General features: G+C 40.5%; 1 protein-coding gene across 1 annotated transcript in view; it reads left to right on the forward strand.

Annotated features, from left to right (window-relative positions):
• The window catches only part of crebrf (creb3 regulatory factor), a 31,692-nt gene that overhangs the window by 895 nt on the left and 16,540 nt on the right, over window positions 1-14,257 (forward strand). The window contains exons 2-4 of the mRNA XM_044369911.1: window positions 7,773-8,019; window positions 9,820-9,945; window positions 12,985-13,160. Coding sequence (XP_044225846.1) covers window positions 8,011-8,019; window positions 9,820-9,945; window positions 12,985-13,160 — 311 coding nt within the window. The 5' untranslated portion in view covers window positions 7,773-8,010. The remainder of the gene's footprint in view (window positions 1-7,772; window positions 8,020-9,819; window positions 9,946-12,984; window positions 13,161-14,257) is intronic.

Genomic DNA, 14,257 nt, shown 5'->3' on the forward strand with positions numbered 1-14,257 from the left:
AGTTTGGATTTTCACCTTAACAGCGTGCTGTAGTTTATCAACCGACTTGGGTAGATAAACCGTGGATTTGTCGTTTTTTTCCCTTCGGTATAAATGCAAAGAAATGTCACTGGTGGACGTATAATCCCGTTTTACGTTCACGTTTTATGGTGGGTGGTAGATTAGATTTTAAATATATCTTAAATATAGCTATCTAGGCCACGGGCATGTAGGCCTCCAACTTGTTTATCTTCTGCCTCAACCTAGAGTGAAAACGGGCTGTTTATTATGAAGCAGCTCTTGCGATTGACAGTCGTGCCGGCCACTCAGACACGCCCGGAGGCGGGACGTCGTTTCCTCTCGACCAATAGGAACGACGGATTACGTGGGTGTTGGCACAGTGCGTTAGACTGAGGCTTTGTTTTGGCTTTGCTGAGGCTCTGTAATGAGTGCACAGACTGGGGAGATAATGGTGATATTTATGACTTTACTGGCTTTTATCATAGTTCGTTTGTAATATATACCTGCATGTTAGATGTTAATGATTGTTATTATGCAGAAGTTCAGGTTGTATTTCTCCAAAACAAGTAAATCTATCACAGGGAGACAGACAGAAAGGCAGACAGACAGACAGACAGACAGTAAGACACAAATAGATAAATAGATAGATAGATAGATAGAGTACTTTATTAGAAATGCCAGGAAATAACTTTGAATATGTTTTTTTAACAAGGTCAAGTTATAATACTTTCATATTTTCGACATCTGTTTCATATCTTATTGTGTAGTGTTTGTGTTTTTGTTGGCAGTGTGGTGGTCTGCTGTGTTTACATAAGGTTTTGGGATGCTGCGGAGCTCACTGTTCCTTCATTAGCAGTTGCGGTATCTGTACTAGAGTTAATCATTGATTCTTATCGTTTTTTAACAGCGAGAGATAAATAAACACCATAAACGCATATACATGTCAAGTCATCATGTGTGTCAAATGTGAGATATTTTTCAAATCTTTTTCTCCCCACGTAAATAATAATTCTTTATTCGTTATTATCATAATTCATATACATCCGTGTCCTCGTGTGCGTACAGCAGAGATTCTCACTCGGTGCATGGAAACTGAAACAATCCAGACCTGTAACAATACGGGGGGAAACTCGGGGGAAACACAAACAAGGAGCTATGTTGAGTCTTACTGCAATAACATGAATAACATTGAGAACATGAACTGCTTGTTTCTTTTCACAAAGCCTTCTTGTTCACATGACAAGTTACACTTACTTACAAGTTACCAAACTGCCAGAGTTTTTATACCGAAGGCTCTCCTGCTATATTGACAGTCAACTTGAGATTATGATAAGCTTCTACATATTTTGGATCTGACTGATGTTTGCCGGACGAGCATCGCATGTTTTTCTTTCCCTGACAGACGTCTGTCCACCTTGTACTTAAACTTAACATGTTTTTTTTTTGCTTTCTGAGTAAATCTTGCTAGCCTTGCCTGGTCACACATCTCTTGTTTCTTCATCAGTCACAAGTGAACCAGATCAATTGACCTTTTTCACAGGAGACATTTTCAATTGTCATAGCAGGAAACGCACAGGTGGAGCTGATAAGATTAACTATGGCTCCATTCCAGCTATTTATGCAATGCAGTAATTAACAAGGTTATTAGTTTCACTTGTGTTTGACAAGTCAAGATGTCTGCTGTGAAAGAGATTTATAACCTAGTTCGGGACCTACTGGTTTACAGTAATTCCCCTGTAGATATGTTACAGACCTGCTGTAGACTAGAACAACACATCTGAAATGAAGGACGCAGCAACTCGTGGCTCCGATCCATTGCAACATTAAACTTGAACTCATGGCTCTTAGTTGTAGAATTTACTAAAACCAAGGTAATCAATCAGCCAGAATACTTACAAGTAAGACAAGACAACAGTAAACACATCAAGTTTTGTATACGTGTACTGTATGCATGTATTTTTTAAACAAACGTAAGCCTAAATGTTTCTGAATGTAACCCGACGGCCACAAAGCAGCAATGAATTTGCTGTCTTAAGAGCTGTTTACAGTACAGCATGCTGGTGCAGCGGCTGCTCGGTGAGCTGAGGAGAGAATTTGCACCAGTAGTGCATCTCGGTGTCTGAGTGGGCTGGTCTTTCTAACCTCAGCAACCTCTAACCATACACTCACCAAATGTGCTCGGTTCAGACTCGCTATGTGATATCTGTCGTCATCCCTTTTCTTAATCTTTTCTGTCAAGTAGGGCCGGGTGATATCACTGAAATAATGATCATGGAATAGTAGAGAATAAGAATATTTTTGTGATGTTTAGTCCAGTGAGTTGTGTTCCTCTGTAATGTATTTTATTGTAAAACTACGATAATGATAATGCCCCGATCATATATCAATCGATACATGATAATATAGAATTGCCTGCCCTGCTATTACCTGCCTGTTTATGGCATCTAATAATAAACAACTACATCAATTAATCATTAAAAGCTGCAACCTTCAAGCGCTAAATTGGCTGTCAGTGAGCATCCATATTCTGTTTATCTTTTGCAACACTGTACACACACATTTAGGATTCGTGGATTAAGTGACCTGTCATGATGCTTGCAGAGATTCTTGCACGTCTTTTTTGAGTAAACAGGCTGGCATCGCCTGCTTGTTATCTCTTAAGGGATCAGGGACCAACTGGTATCAGTAGGCAACTCATCCCAAATAAGACACTGGTGATTGGCCTACTTGGATCACATCCAATGTTGTGAAGCAGAGACTATGAGCTGTTTGCATGATAGTGGAGTTATGAGTTGAGTGCAGCACAGTCACAACTAAAGTCCTGTTATTGTTAAGACCTGAACTGGCAGGGAGGGGAGCAAATATACAGTAGTTAGTTGTTGAAAATGTGGAATTTTATTGTTTGGTTTTCCAGATATGATTGCGTATGAAGAGGAATTGTGTTTTTAAGCATGTGTCTTCGTTAAGATATATATTTAGGCGTACAGTTTATGCTGATTTATGTTGATGTTTTTGTTCTGGAAATTCTAGCTTGCTTGTTTCAAACAAGCTACCAAACAAACCCTAAACAATGAAGTTTGGGCATTTTTGCCTGATAAATGACAAATAATCAATCGTAAAAGACATGATTTTTGAAAAAAAAAAAGACAATTTTTTTGCTTTTTGCCTTTATGTGACAGTCAATGGAGAGACAGGAAACAGGGGCAGAGAGAGAGGGGTATGACATGCAACAAAGGTCCTCCGGCCAAGAGTCGAACTGTGGACGTTGTGATCACGTGGTATGCGTCTTAACCATTAGGCCACCGGGGGTAAAACACATGATTATCAACCTTGCATTCAGTTGTCTTTGTTACTTCACTGATTGATTAATCCACTAATTTAAGCGTGATGAAACACATTTCTATCTATTAGCTCATACTGTGGCTCCAGATGATGCTCGTTTGTAAAGCACAAGGAGACGAAGGCCGGGCGGTTTCTGGAGTCCATTTTGACTTTATCGCAGACGGCCGCATAGGTGAACCCGACAGCGACACAGAAAATCATACATTTCTAGAGAGATTCCTTTATGACCCCATGTGTCATAGTTAGTTTTCAAAGGATTCCAAAAAAAAACCAAAATCACATTTTGTAAGTTGTGTTAAAAGACATTTGATATATCTAATGTGAGCTGCAGCAGTCAAGAGTGATGCAGCCCTAGCACACCGTAACAGTATAATCAAAAGTCAATCAAATTACTGAGAGTGAGAGTAGTGTTTTATTACCTGGACTAAATGGATAAAGCTGTTTCAGTCTCAAGTAAAAATGTCTATCCCCTATGCACCTCTGAGATGTAAACATGATGCTGCAAAATCCTGTCCTGTTGAGCAACTTCTGTTTTCATCAGTGCATCTTACATATCTTTCTTTAACAAACATTGCTACGTCTTTGTCATAACCTTTTAAAATGTCGACAAGTAGGTCTGGAGAAAATCTGAACCTTTGAACACTGACCTAAGCCCGCAGTTTGGACCGCTGTGACCCTAAACCAAGCTAAATCCCACAGTATAAGGACTAAAAGAAAAGATCTAGTGCTGGCGTTTTTATTGCTGAACTAAGTCTGACCAAGGCTTGGGAGAGAAACTCAGCTCGATTCTTTCGGGGCTTGTCAGGCACGGTCATAAATTTCTGACTTTACATCACAGCCTGTGTCAGCTTCTCAGCACTGAGATGGATTATATTAAATTCTAAATAAAATAAAAATATTTGGCGCAGCTTTGACGGGAGAGGTGGGGAGCGTTGTGATTCGTTTCTGCATGTTTGTAAGATCCCCGGTCGTGAACACACACAGGCTCCTGCTTCCTTCTGTGATAGCAGAGAGTGTGGTGTTATTTTGTGTTCAGGCCTTATGTTTCCTTATTCTGCTTCTGCTACAAGTGAAACCAGACTCAGCTGCCCTGGAAGGAAGTACACATTGAGATATAATAAATATCACAATGTTTTTTTTTCACAGTCTGCACTGCTAAATATATAGTATTGTTGGTCGCTAAGAGTGTGTGTGTGTGTGTGTGTGTGTGTGTGTGTGTGTGTGTGTGTGTGTGTGTGTGTGTGTGTGTGTGCGTGTGTGTGTGTGTGTGTGTGTGTGTGTGCGCGCGCGCGCATATTTCTCTGCATTCTCTGACTTGTGTGTAGTGCCTTGCTGCTTGTAGGTGTTGCTGTGTGTAGTGTGCACCTCGGTGTTTTCTGCCACTTTCTGTCTCTATGTAAAGGGATTTTACACAGGGGACAGATCTTAGAGGTGAGAAGTTCATTTGAATCAGTCAGCACCCAGTGAGAGGAAGCGATGTCGTCCTCCGGCCTTGGAGGAATGTGATTGGTTTACGTTTGAGCGTGTCAGTTGTTCACTGCAGGGGTCATGTCTCCGTACAGATTTTCATTTATTTGCTATGCAAAAGCAGCAAAGGCACCAAAGTTCAGCCCGTGTGTTGTGGTCAGTAGGTGCGGGGGAAAAAGCAAAAGAACGACAAACAAATGTCAAGACGAAAGGGACGATTAAAGACGCCGGGGAAGACCCACGGATGTGGGGATGTGGTTGGGTATGGAAAAAGTTGTTTAGTGTTTTGTGAATGTATCATGGGGACAGGGACTGGAGTGCACCACAGATTTCTCTGATACTTCCGGCAGCTACTGGTTAGACAGAGCTGCTGTATGTTTTGGGAGCTTTGCTGATGGACTTAATGTTGTTAGTGGACAATGAAGAGCATTGTGCTGCTCATTTCAATGCACACAGACAGACAAATATTTACACATTCATTCATTACCAAATGCTCCGGATCTGTCTGTGCAGCAAGAGCAGTATTAACAACACCATAGCTTGTTACTTCATATCATCCTTGTCACATGAGATTGATTGTGTGTAATCGCTGAAAACTGAAACAGTATCTATCATTGATTACCTCCATCGTTTTTATTGAGTAACAAATAAAAATAACAGGATTTAAGGTGCATTCACGTGATGTTTCCAGTCAAGGAATATTAACAAATTTAAGCATGTACTTCCTGTTTCGATGTCCAGCAGGCTTCGGTGGTTTTTTGCAGGTCAGAGTTCATCTTTTGTTCAACTTTGACTGAGCGGATGTGCTCGGTCAGCCAATAGAAACACTGCTGCACTGTGTTTGGAAAAGGAGAAGTTAGTATTCTGGTGTTTTCCCTCACAATTTTTAGTACATTATCACATTACCAGACTTCAAACCTTAGTTTTACTTTTAAACAGTGTTTGTAGTTTGTGGTCGCTGTGATCGATATTTATTTATAACCTGCATCAGAAACATGAGATCATCGGAAGTATCATGTGACCAAACATTATTTCCTTTAATGGTCAGTCTGTAATACTCCTCACACCTTCAGTATTCTACTAAGACGGGTTTCAGAAGAACATGAGGGATCGTGAAGCAGGTTCAATGTAGTCTGGCGTTCGTTGTGTCACCCGGCTTCAACATTGGTGAACTCGGATATCATGAAGCTGGTTAACAACTGGCTTTGTTAACTCAGAATCAGGAGTGGACTATCTAACATGACATATAACCGTTGGCGCACACTCTGTTATCTCTGACTTAATTATCATGTAGGTAAAGTGTTATTACTGACCTATAAAATGTTGCTCTTTCGCTCTTAATAAGTCGTCACTTTATTGTAAACTCAGGACGGTGATCTAATTGGACGAGAGCTGCAATGTTTAGTTCACTAAACAATGAATTGATCTGCAACTATTTTGATAATTGATTAATCGTTTTGAGTCATTTTTTAAGCAAAAAATGCTAAAATTCTTTGGTTTCATCATCTTAAATGTGAATATTTGTGGTTTATTTAGTCCTCTATGAAAGTGAACATCTTTGGGTTGTAGACTGTGTAGCCGAACAACTAATCAAATTAATTGAGAAAATAAGATTAGATTAACCGATAATGAAAATAATTGTTCTCTACATTGGTCAGTAGTCGGGCGGTTGACAGGTTTTGATCTGATCTTCTGAACAGCATATGTTACCGTGGCGAGTAAGCTTCGTGATACAGGAAAACCTGAGTGGAGCTCACAGATAGTTGGCTAACTCACGTGTTTGTAACAGAAGGCTCAGAACATTAGAGTATATTTAAGCGTTCAGTCTGTTGTTGAAGTAGCAGCGGACATAATAGAGAGGATAAAGGTGTATATGGAGACATAAGGCCCGGCTTCCCATCCAGTAGTTAACATTAAACAGAGGCAAACAGACTTCTGGAGGCAACGGGGGAGCTTTTTTTTTTTTTAGAGCAGTAGGACAGTGTTTCCCACGATGTGTTCCTTTTTAAAGATACAGAAACTACTTATGTGACAAACAAAGGTGTGGCTGTTGTTGTAGTAGTTGTAGGACTGGTACGTGAGGAAAAGGCTATTTCTACCGAGGTTAATTTTCATTCACAATGTACTGTATCAAAAAGTGTCGAGTTAACATCTGAAGACCATAAATGACTGAGCAACTGAAATTCACTTCCCATTTCAGTGAGGAGAACAGGACCTTTTTAGAACATAGTTTAATAATCCTCTGCTATATGTGCTCTGATGAAACGTTATCAGTAAACTGGCACCAACTCTGGAAGTGTTTCTCTCTGACATCTGAATGTTACTGAACATGTACAGTACCTGTTGCTGTGTGTACGACTAATAATCCTGATTCATAATCTTTACCCACAATATTTAGTGTTTTATACATCGTTTTTTTTGCCTTTTCTCCTCCACTTAAGTCCGTCCTTTTAAAAACTGTCTGTTTTGTGTCAGACATCTTTTTGATAGTTGATTCTACAGCTCTGATTATTTTCATTTTCGATAATCTGCTAATGATTTTCTTGATTAAATCAATCAATCGTTTGGTATATGGAATGTCAGATGTCAATGATGGAAAATGTCCCAACACGAATTCAAGGTTGAATTGAAATTTAAATGTTATGGTATTGACATATTTAAATGACTTGATATTCAGGTTTTTGTCGCAGAATATGAATAAAACCAGCAAATATTCACATTTTAGAAGCTGAACAACACTTAAATGTCATTTTTAGGGGTTTTTTGTGCCATTTTATCACTCCTTGATCTATTTGTTTCACATTAAATCATAGTTTTAGTTCATTCTTTTTTGCTTTGTTTGCACACTTGTTAATGTCACACATCCTCTTTCAGTTTCTATTGTTATTTGCATGTTTCTGCCTCTCCTGATCCTAATACCTCTTCTCTGTGCACCATCTCTGTTTTTCTTTTTTTTACCACAGACCTGAAGCATACAGAGAACCCCAACAGACCACAACAGACCGGACGAGGTCGAGCCCAGTTACTGAACCCCCATCCCCCTGTCCCCTTTCCCCCCAGCTCTGCAAGGCTGCATCCACCACCACTCTGCATTCATCTCCCTCAGCAGTAATTTACTGTGCTGATCAGACAACCTCACACCACTGGGACTGGACAGGAGACCCAGAGGTTCCCCTCGCTGGAACTAAGCTGTGCCTGGCAATGCCTCAGGTGAGAGGGACAAGAGAAAGAGGGAAACAGTACCGTCACTGCCACACAGGTAGAGGGGATTCCTCCTTCACGGGCCTGACCTTTTAAAAAATGATCAGATTATTTCCAGCTGTTGAATACTTACAGAATCAGCCTGAATGTCTGAAACTGTATGAAAAACCATGATATCGTTAACACAGACCTACAGGGATTAGTATTTTAGTGTTAGTAGTATCTTTTTACTAAAATTTAACTGACTGACACAAATTAAATCAAAATCTGCAAATCCAGTGGAACAGACAGTATCATGGATGTAAAGCTCAGTCCGGCAGTGTTAAACGAGGCGAGCCACTGATCCGGGTTCAGTGTGACGTCTGTAGACGCCGCATCCGAACAGCTGCTGGGGGCAGATGGGCTAACAGTGAATGAGTTAGTGAATGGATGTGTGTGTGTGTGTGAGTGAGTTGAACTCTCTGGATCCTTCTAAAAATATGCATGAAATGGCGCAGAGTGTTGAGGGTGAACATCATTTTGGATTCAAGTTCTTCTTTTTTTTTTATTCTCTGTGGTGCTGAATTAATAGAAACATTACACAATCAGCCTCAGGAGAAGATGATCTGGGCCCTTTATGTGTTTCTCTTTTTCAAATGATGCTGCTCTTCTGTCCACTCAGCTCCTTGTTTATCACATTATCACCCATATTAAACACTACAGTGACATAATGACAGTTACTCAATATCATAGGCTTATATATTAATATTATTATATGGTGTCTTACATCAAAATATATTTTAGCTACCTTGTCATATCGTTTTAAAAGATGCTAGTATAATTCACCCCTGTCGTTTGGCCAGCTTTCTCTGATCTTTGCTAAATCTTAACCTACTGTAGTAAACAAATGTAGCATCCTGGTTTCCTGTTGGTCTGAGACAAATACTTGTAGCTGCAAAATCTCCAGTTTGATTTAATCGTGCTCTCCTTGCCACCCAATGCTTCCTGTTTTCTGTTTTTGCAATGATCTGCTCCAATTGAGAGCATATATATATATATATATATATATATATATATATATATGTGTGTGTGTGTGTGTGTGTGTGCGTGTGTCAACCAGTAATTATGAGGCTAGCTAGCTCTGTGCATCACAGAGAAATCTTCACATCCCTTTTTCTCCAGTTAAGAGAAACTTAACCACAAGAAGCCTCTGGCTACAAAGAATGTAAATATAAGAAGTCATTTTTCTCAAAGGCAATTGGCTTGCTCAGTTATTAGACTCAATTAAAAAAACATATTTTCTATTCTTGGCAGATGATCCAAAACCAGCTTGTGAGAGTCTGTGTGAGAAACAAACCTCATATTATTGTACTGATAGTCACAATATGGACTCCAGGAAGAGCAGTTGTTGTCAAGGCAAATGATTAACAATAAGCAATAGTGATAATTACTGCATATTCTGCACACAACAGATTTAGTAAACTTATTTACAGTTGCTTAATGTGTCTGGTTTGGCTTCATTGTCTTCTTGGTTGACATTTTTGTGATCTGAATCTCAGACTTAAATAGAAAATGAAAATAATACAGCAAAGAAAAAAGTGTTATGATAAATGTACAACTTAACACTGTGACAAATAAAAGTGATACAACTAATCATAGTGTTTTCTATATAATACTGTATTATACTATATTATGATATGATACTGTATATGATATAATACTTTAGTGAGACAAGGAGCAGTAGAAATGAGGGCAAAGAAAAACAACGGAAGAACCTGAGTTATCAGATTTTGGTTTTGGTGACGTTTCTTGTTTTCTGTTGTGTTACAGCCCAGCGTCAGTGGGATGGAGCCTCCCTTTGGGGACGACTTTCAGAACTACTCGTTTGCTGACCAGGCCCTGACCAGCACCGAGCTGCTCGCCACGAGCGCTGACCCAGATTTCATGTACGAACTGGTGAGTGGCTGCACACACACACACACACAGACACACACACACACACACACACACACACACACACACACACACACACACACACACACAGACACACACACACACACACACAGACACACACACAGACACACACACAGACACACACACACACACTCCATTCTCACTAAGGCTGTGCTGCAGCCAGGCATCAGGCCTTGCTAACCATCTTTTGAGCCTGACTTCTTTTCAAATCAGTCGCAGCTGCTCACGCTATGCTATCTCTGAGTTGCATCTGAATGAAGGATCCAAGTTTAAAGATCACCAGCCCAAACTAAATTTACTCATGCATCACATAGATAAAAGTCTTCTCAAGTATGTCATAGTTTGTTGGCCTTCTTATTGTAGTGGGAAAATAAATGAATAGCTTGTTGATTGTTGTTAGATGCTTAAATTGTTTTGGCATTTAATTAAAACATGCTGATCATACTTTACTTTAGCTTCCATCAAAACACTGACATCAAAGATTACTCTACGCATACTGATGATTCTTACCCACTTTAGGAGCATCTGTCTGTTCTTCAGTGCTCAGCTGTTGCTGATCTCAGCTCAGCTGTAGTTTTTTGTTTGTGTGTGTTGCCAGAAAAAGAGCAAATCTTTAGTTCTGGTACAAACTAATCCCCTCAGAGCAACACGCTGTCTGTGGCAGATAAAAAAAAACACAGACCGATGTTGACGACGCAGCAGTGTGAGACGTTTAGGGGAGTTTAACAAATACACACAAGAACGCATACGGACATGGTCTAGACTTGAACCTCAGGCACAAGTTAGTCGGCTTTAATGGCTTCAAGCTGTGAACATGTGTTTTCACTGTGTCCTCACAGCAGGGGATAGCTGCACAGATGTGGTCCTACTTGGTAGCAGAGCTGAGCACTCAACACTGTGCACACCTGTTTGTGCAGGTGACTACAGGGAAAGCTCTGTTTTTAAAAGTCTCTCTGTGTTCAGCTCTCAGTACTTTTTGCAGCGTCTAACTGGTTCTCTGTAGTTTGGACTCTGTAACTGCTGAGTTAAGTTACTGCTGATGCAAACCAAACCTTCCCTGCTGCTGCTGCTTCATATTAAAAGCCTTCCAATAGCAAACCAGTGGACCTTTCTAGTAGAGAGGCTATGGGAAATATCACTGAGTTAGTGGAGCTTTCAATATCCGTGCTATTCTTCACTAAAAAGAGATCTACACAACAGGATATAGCCATACTTTTTGGTTCTAGTTGGTCAGCAGATCAGTTTTAAATATAGCATGGTCAAACAGTACCAGCAGAAACAGCCTCTCGCTGCGGTTCTCGCAATTCAGAAAATCTCTAACATGTCATCAAGGTTAACATCTTGTACCTTCTCGTGCTGTGCTGTGGAAAGACACTCGTACTCTGCCAACACGGCTCGAGTGGTTGCAGTTGCACGCAGCTAAGACTAGCACGTGCGTCCCCACCCGATGGAGGAAAAAAAAAAAAAAGCCTATTAGGTTACAGAAACGCAGCACACAAACTCTCAACAAACACCAGTGAGAATGCTAATTCAATAATTCAATGAATAGTAAGTGCCAGTGACATTTTCTTTTTCTTCATTTTATTCTTTTTTAAAATTCTAATCAATAAAACACTACAAATATTGCATATGCAAAAGTTTTACACAACCATATTCATAGAAGTGAGAATTTGATGAACCTCATTTCCATTAATAAACTGTAAATAAACATTTGCATGCAGTTGGCTTAGCTGCCGGGGGGCGTTTGAAACAGAGAGGCCCGTGCCTAATTGTTTCGCAGCAGTGTGACATTTGCCAGGCTCACAGCTCACCTGTCATCACACACGCTGTCAGCTGCAGGTGCCTCCCTCACTTTACTGTCTGCCGTAGACTAAACAACAGTGATTCACCGTCATGCTCTCAGTTTCTTGCACCACAGCGAAAGTAGGACGACCCGTCATCTTCTCCGACCTTCCAGTTAGTTTCCACAGTAGACAGCTAAGGGTTAAGTTAATGGATTCTGTGAGGTCTTTTACTGTATGTAAAATATTTAAAACGTCTTCATGTGATCTTTCTCCATTTCTCCTGAAGACACAGAGATAGTTGTCAGTTCATCTGTTTTGCCTCAACATGGTCAAATTCAAACCTAGATGACAGAAAAACTAATTACAAATGTTGTCACACTTTAATTCCATAGACATGCAAATACTAGAGCGTGCTGATTATTTCATAGTGCAGCCAAAATCTCCTCATGACGATGACAAAATTTAAACCCTCAGCAGTATTTACATGTGCTGTGATGACCTTCATCGTTCAGTGATCCGCGGTGGCCCCAGAGATGTGCTTCAAGTTTGTTGTGTTGTTACTTTTGGCTTCCAGGAGTGGGTGATTTTTATATAACAATATCTAGCTATATATATACTGTATATATTGGGATATAGTATTGTTCCTGGAAAATCAACTGAGAAGCTGCTTGGTTTTGGCTAATCAGGCAAATTAAAAAACCCCAAAAAATCAGTTCTTCATCATATTGATGCAAAAATCATATAAAATATCTGATGGTCTCTGATGGTTTAACGTACGTTGTCATACTGCCCTCGCTGCCACTCTTTAAAAACAGTTTCAACATTTTCTTATATGTTTCACAGTTTTCAATCATCTTCTTTGAAGGTCAAAAAAAACATTAATGTGCCACTCATTAGTTTCTCTGCTTCCCACCACGATCAGTTTGATGAATTGTGTGACACGACAGGCGCTCCCTCTCTTGTTACTAGTTATTGTGATTTTTGCGGTAACAGTTTTATTAATTACTGGTCCGTCCTGAAAAAAATGATGACCTGCAATTACATACACATTTTAATATGTGTAGTCATTTTCAGGCCTCAGTAATCAGTTTTCGTGATCCTACTGTAAATGTCATGTGTAAGTTAACAAAACCTTCACTATACACTAGAACTCTAACAATTAAATAGAATAATACATTGAACATCTTCTTATCCACTACCTGCTTGACTCACGTCCATCTTTCCCTCCTCTCTGCAGGACAGAGACATGACCCACCGGCAGAGCCCCTGTGGGGACAGCGTGGTGGGGGTCGGGGACGGAGGCAAGGAGGTGGAGGGCTGTGTGGATCAGCTCATGGGTCTGGGCGAATGTGAGACGGTCTACAGCAGCTCAGCGTTCGAACAGTGGGACTCCTACTGGGAAGACCTCACCAGGTACCGAGATCATTTATTTATGAGCTGTACAACTTATTTTTAGATTGACTTAAAAACTGCAAAAAGTAAATACGACTTCTATAAGGAAAACTATACTGAGGAATTTAATGAAACTCAACTGGGCGTGCTGTGTTTCACCTTCGCCCAAACTTTCTGAAGCTGCTGGTGGCTTAATTGTCAATAACAATTCAGCAACTAGCACGATATAAAATACCAATCATCCAGGAGCTTCCATTTAGTGTCCAGAGATCTCGCTGAGCATTTTAATTTGTCAGCAAAACACTGGCTTTGAGAAGAAGATGAGTCTCACAGCCTCACTGGTGCTATCAAGCCGATACCACAGATTCTGGCATAGAGGAGTTTGCTCTCGGTGGTTCCCTGCATCATGTGGACTCAGGATACCTGACGTTATGAGATAAGACAGGTGCCTAAAGGTTTTTATTGCAGTAGAGATCAACATCACTGGCTGATAATCGTCAAGACAGGTCATCTCGACCTGACGCAGGCATGACAGCGGATGAATTGAAGCAGGTAGTGACTTAGCTCGCGGGCAGGGAGTGGTTTGAGAGGCTAGTAAACAACAAAGCAGCTGGCTGCCGCAGTCTCCTGGGATCTCAGGTGATGCTCCTTCTGTCCTGCAGCTATCCCCAAGCCTTGCTGCTAAAATAGTTTGTGTACTTTTCCCTCTGTGATGTTGAGTGGCAGCTGAGGGCAGAAAAGAGTCTCTGAAGTGTGATAGCTGTTACAGCTGAGGTGGAGTAGTGCTGGCTGTTGCAGGGTCAGGGGGGATCCTGCTGCTAATAAACGGGGTTGATTGAGGTCGTGTGTAAGTGGAACAGAAGAAAGTGTTCTGTCTTTTAGCTCATGTGTGAGTCATTCTTTTACAACCTTTGACTGTCCAGTGAAGTCCTGCACTGCTGTTTGGTAACTCTGATGTTTCGTGGAGCGTGTTTCTGGGTCAGCAGAAGTCATATACTGTTTATGTGTTCTGATGTACCATTGTTCCTTAGTGTGGTTTTACCAGACAGTCTTCATCTGGCAAGCTTCCTCCCATAAAGAGATTAAAGCAGAGAGTGTGTGTGTAGGTGTTAAAACTA

Source organism: Thunnus albacares, chromosome 13 (genome assembly GCF_914725855.1).
Source record: "Thunnus albacares chromosome 13, fThuAlb1.1, whole genome shotgun sequence".
Taxonomy (NCBI): Eukaryota; Metazoa; Chordata; class Actinopteri; order Scombriformes; family Scombridae; genus Thunnus; species Thunnus albacares.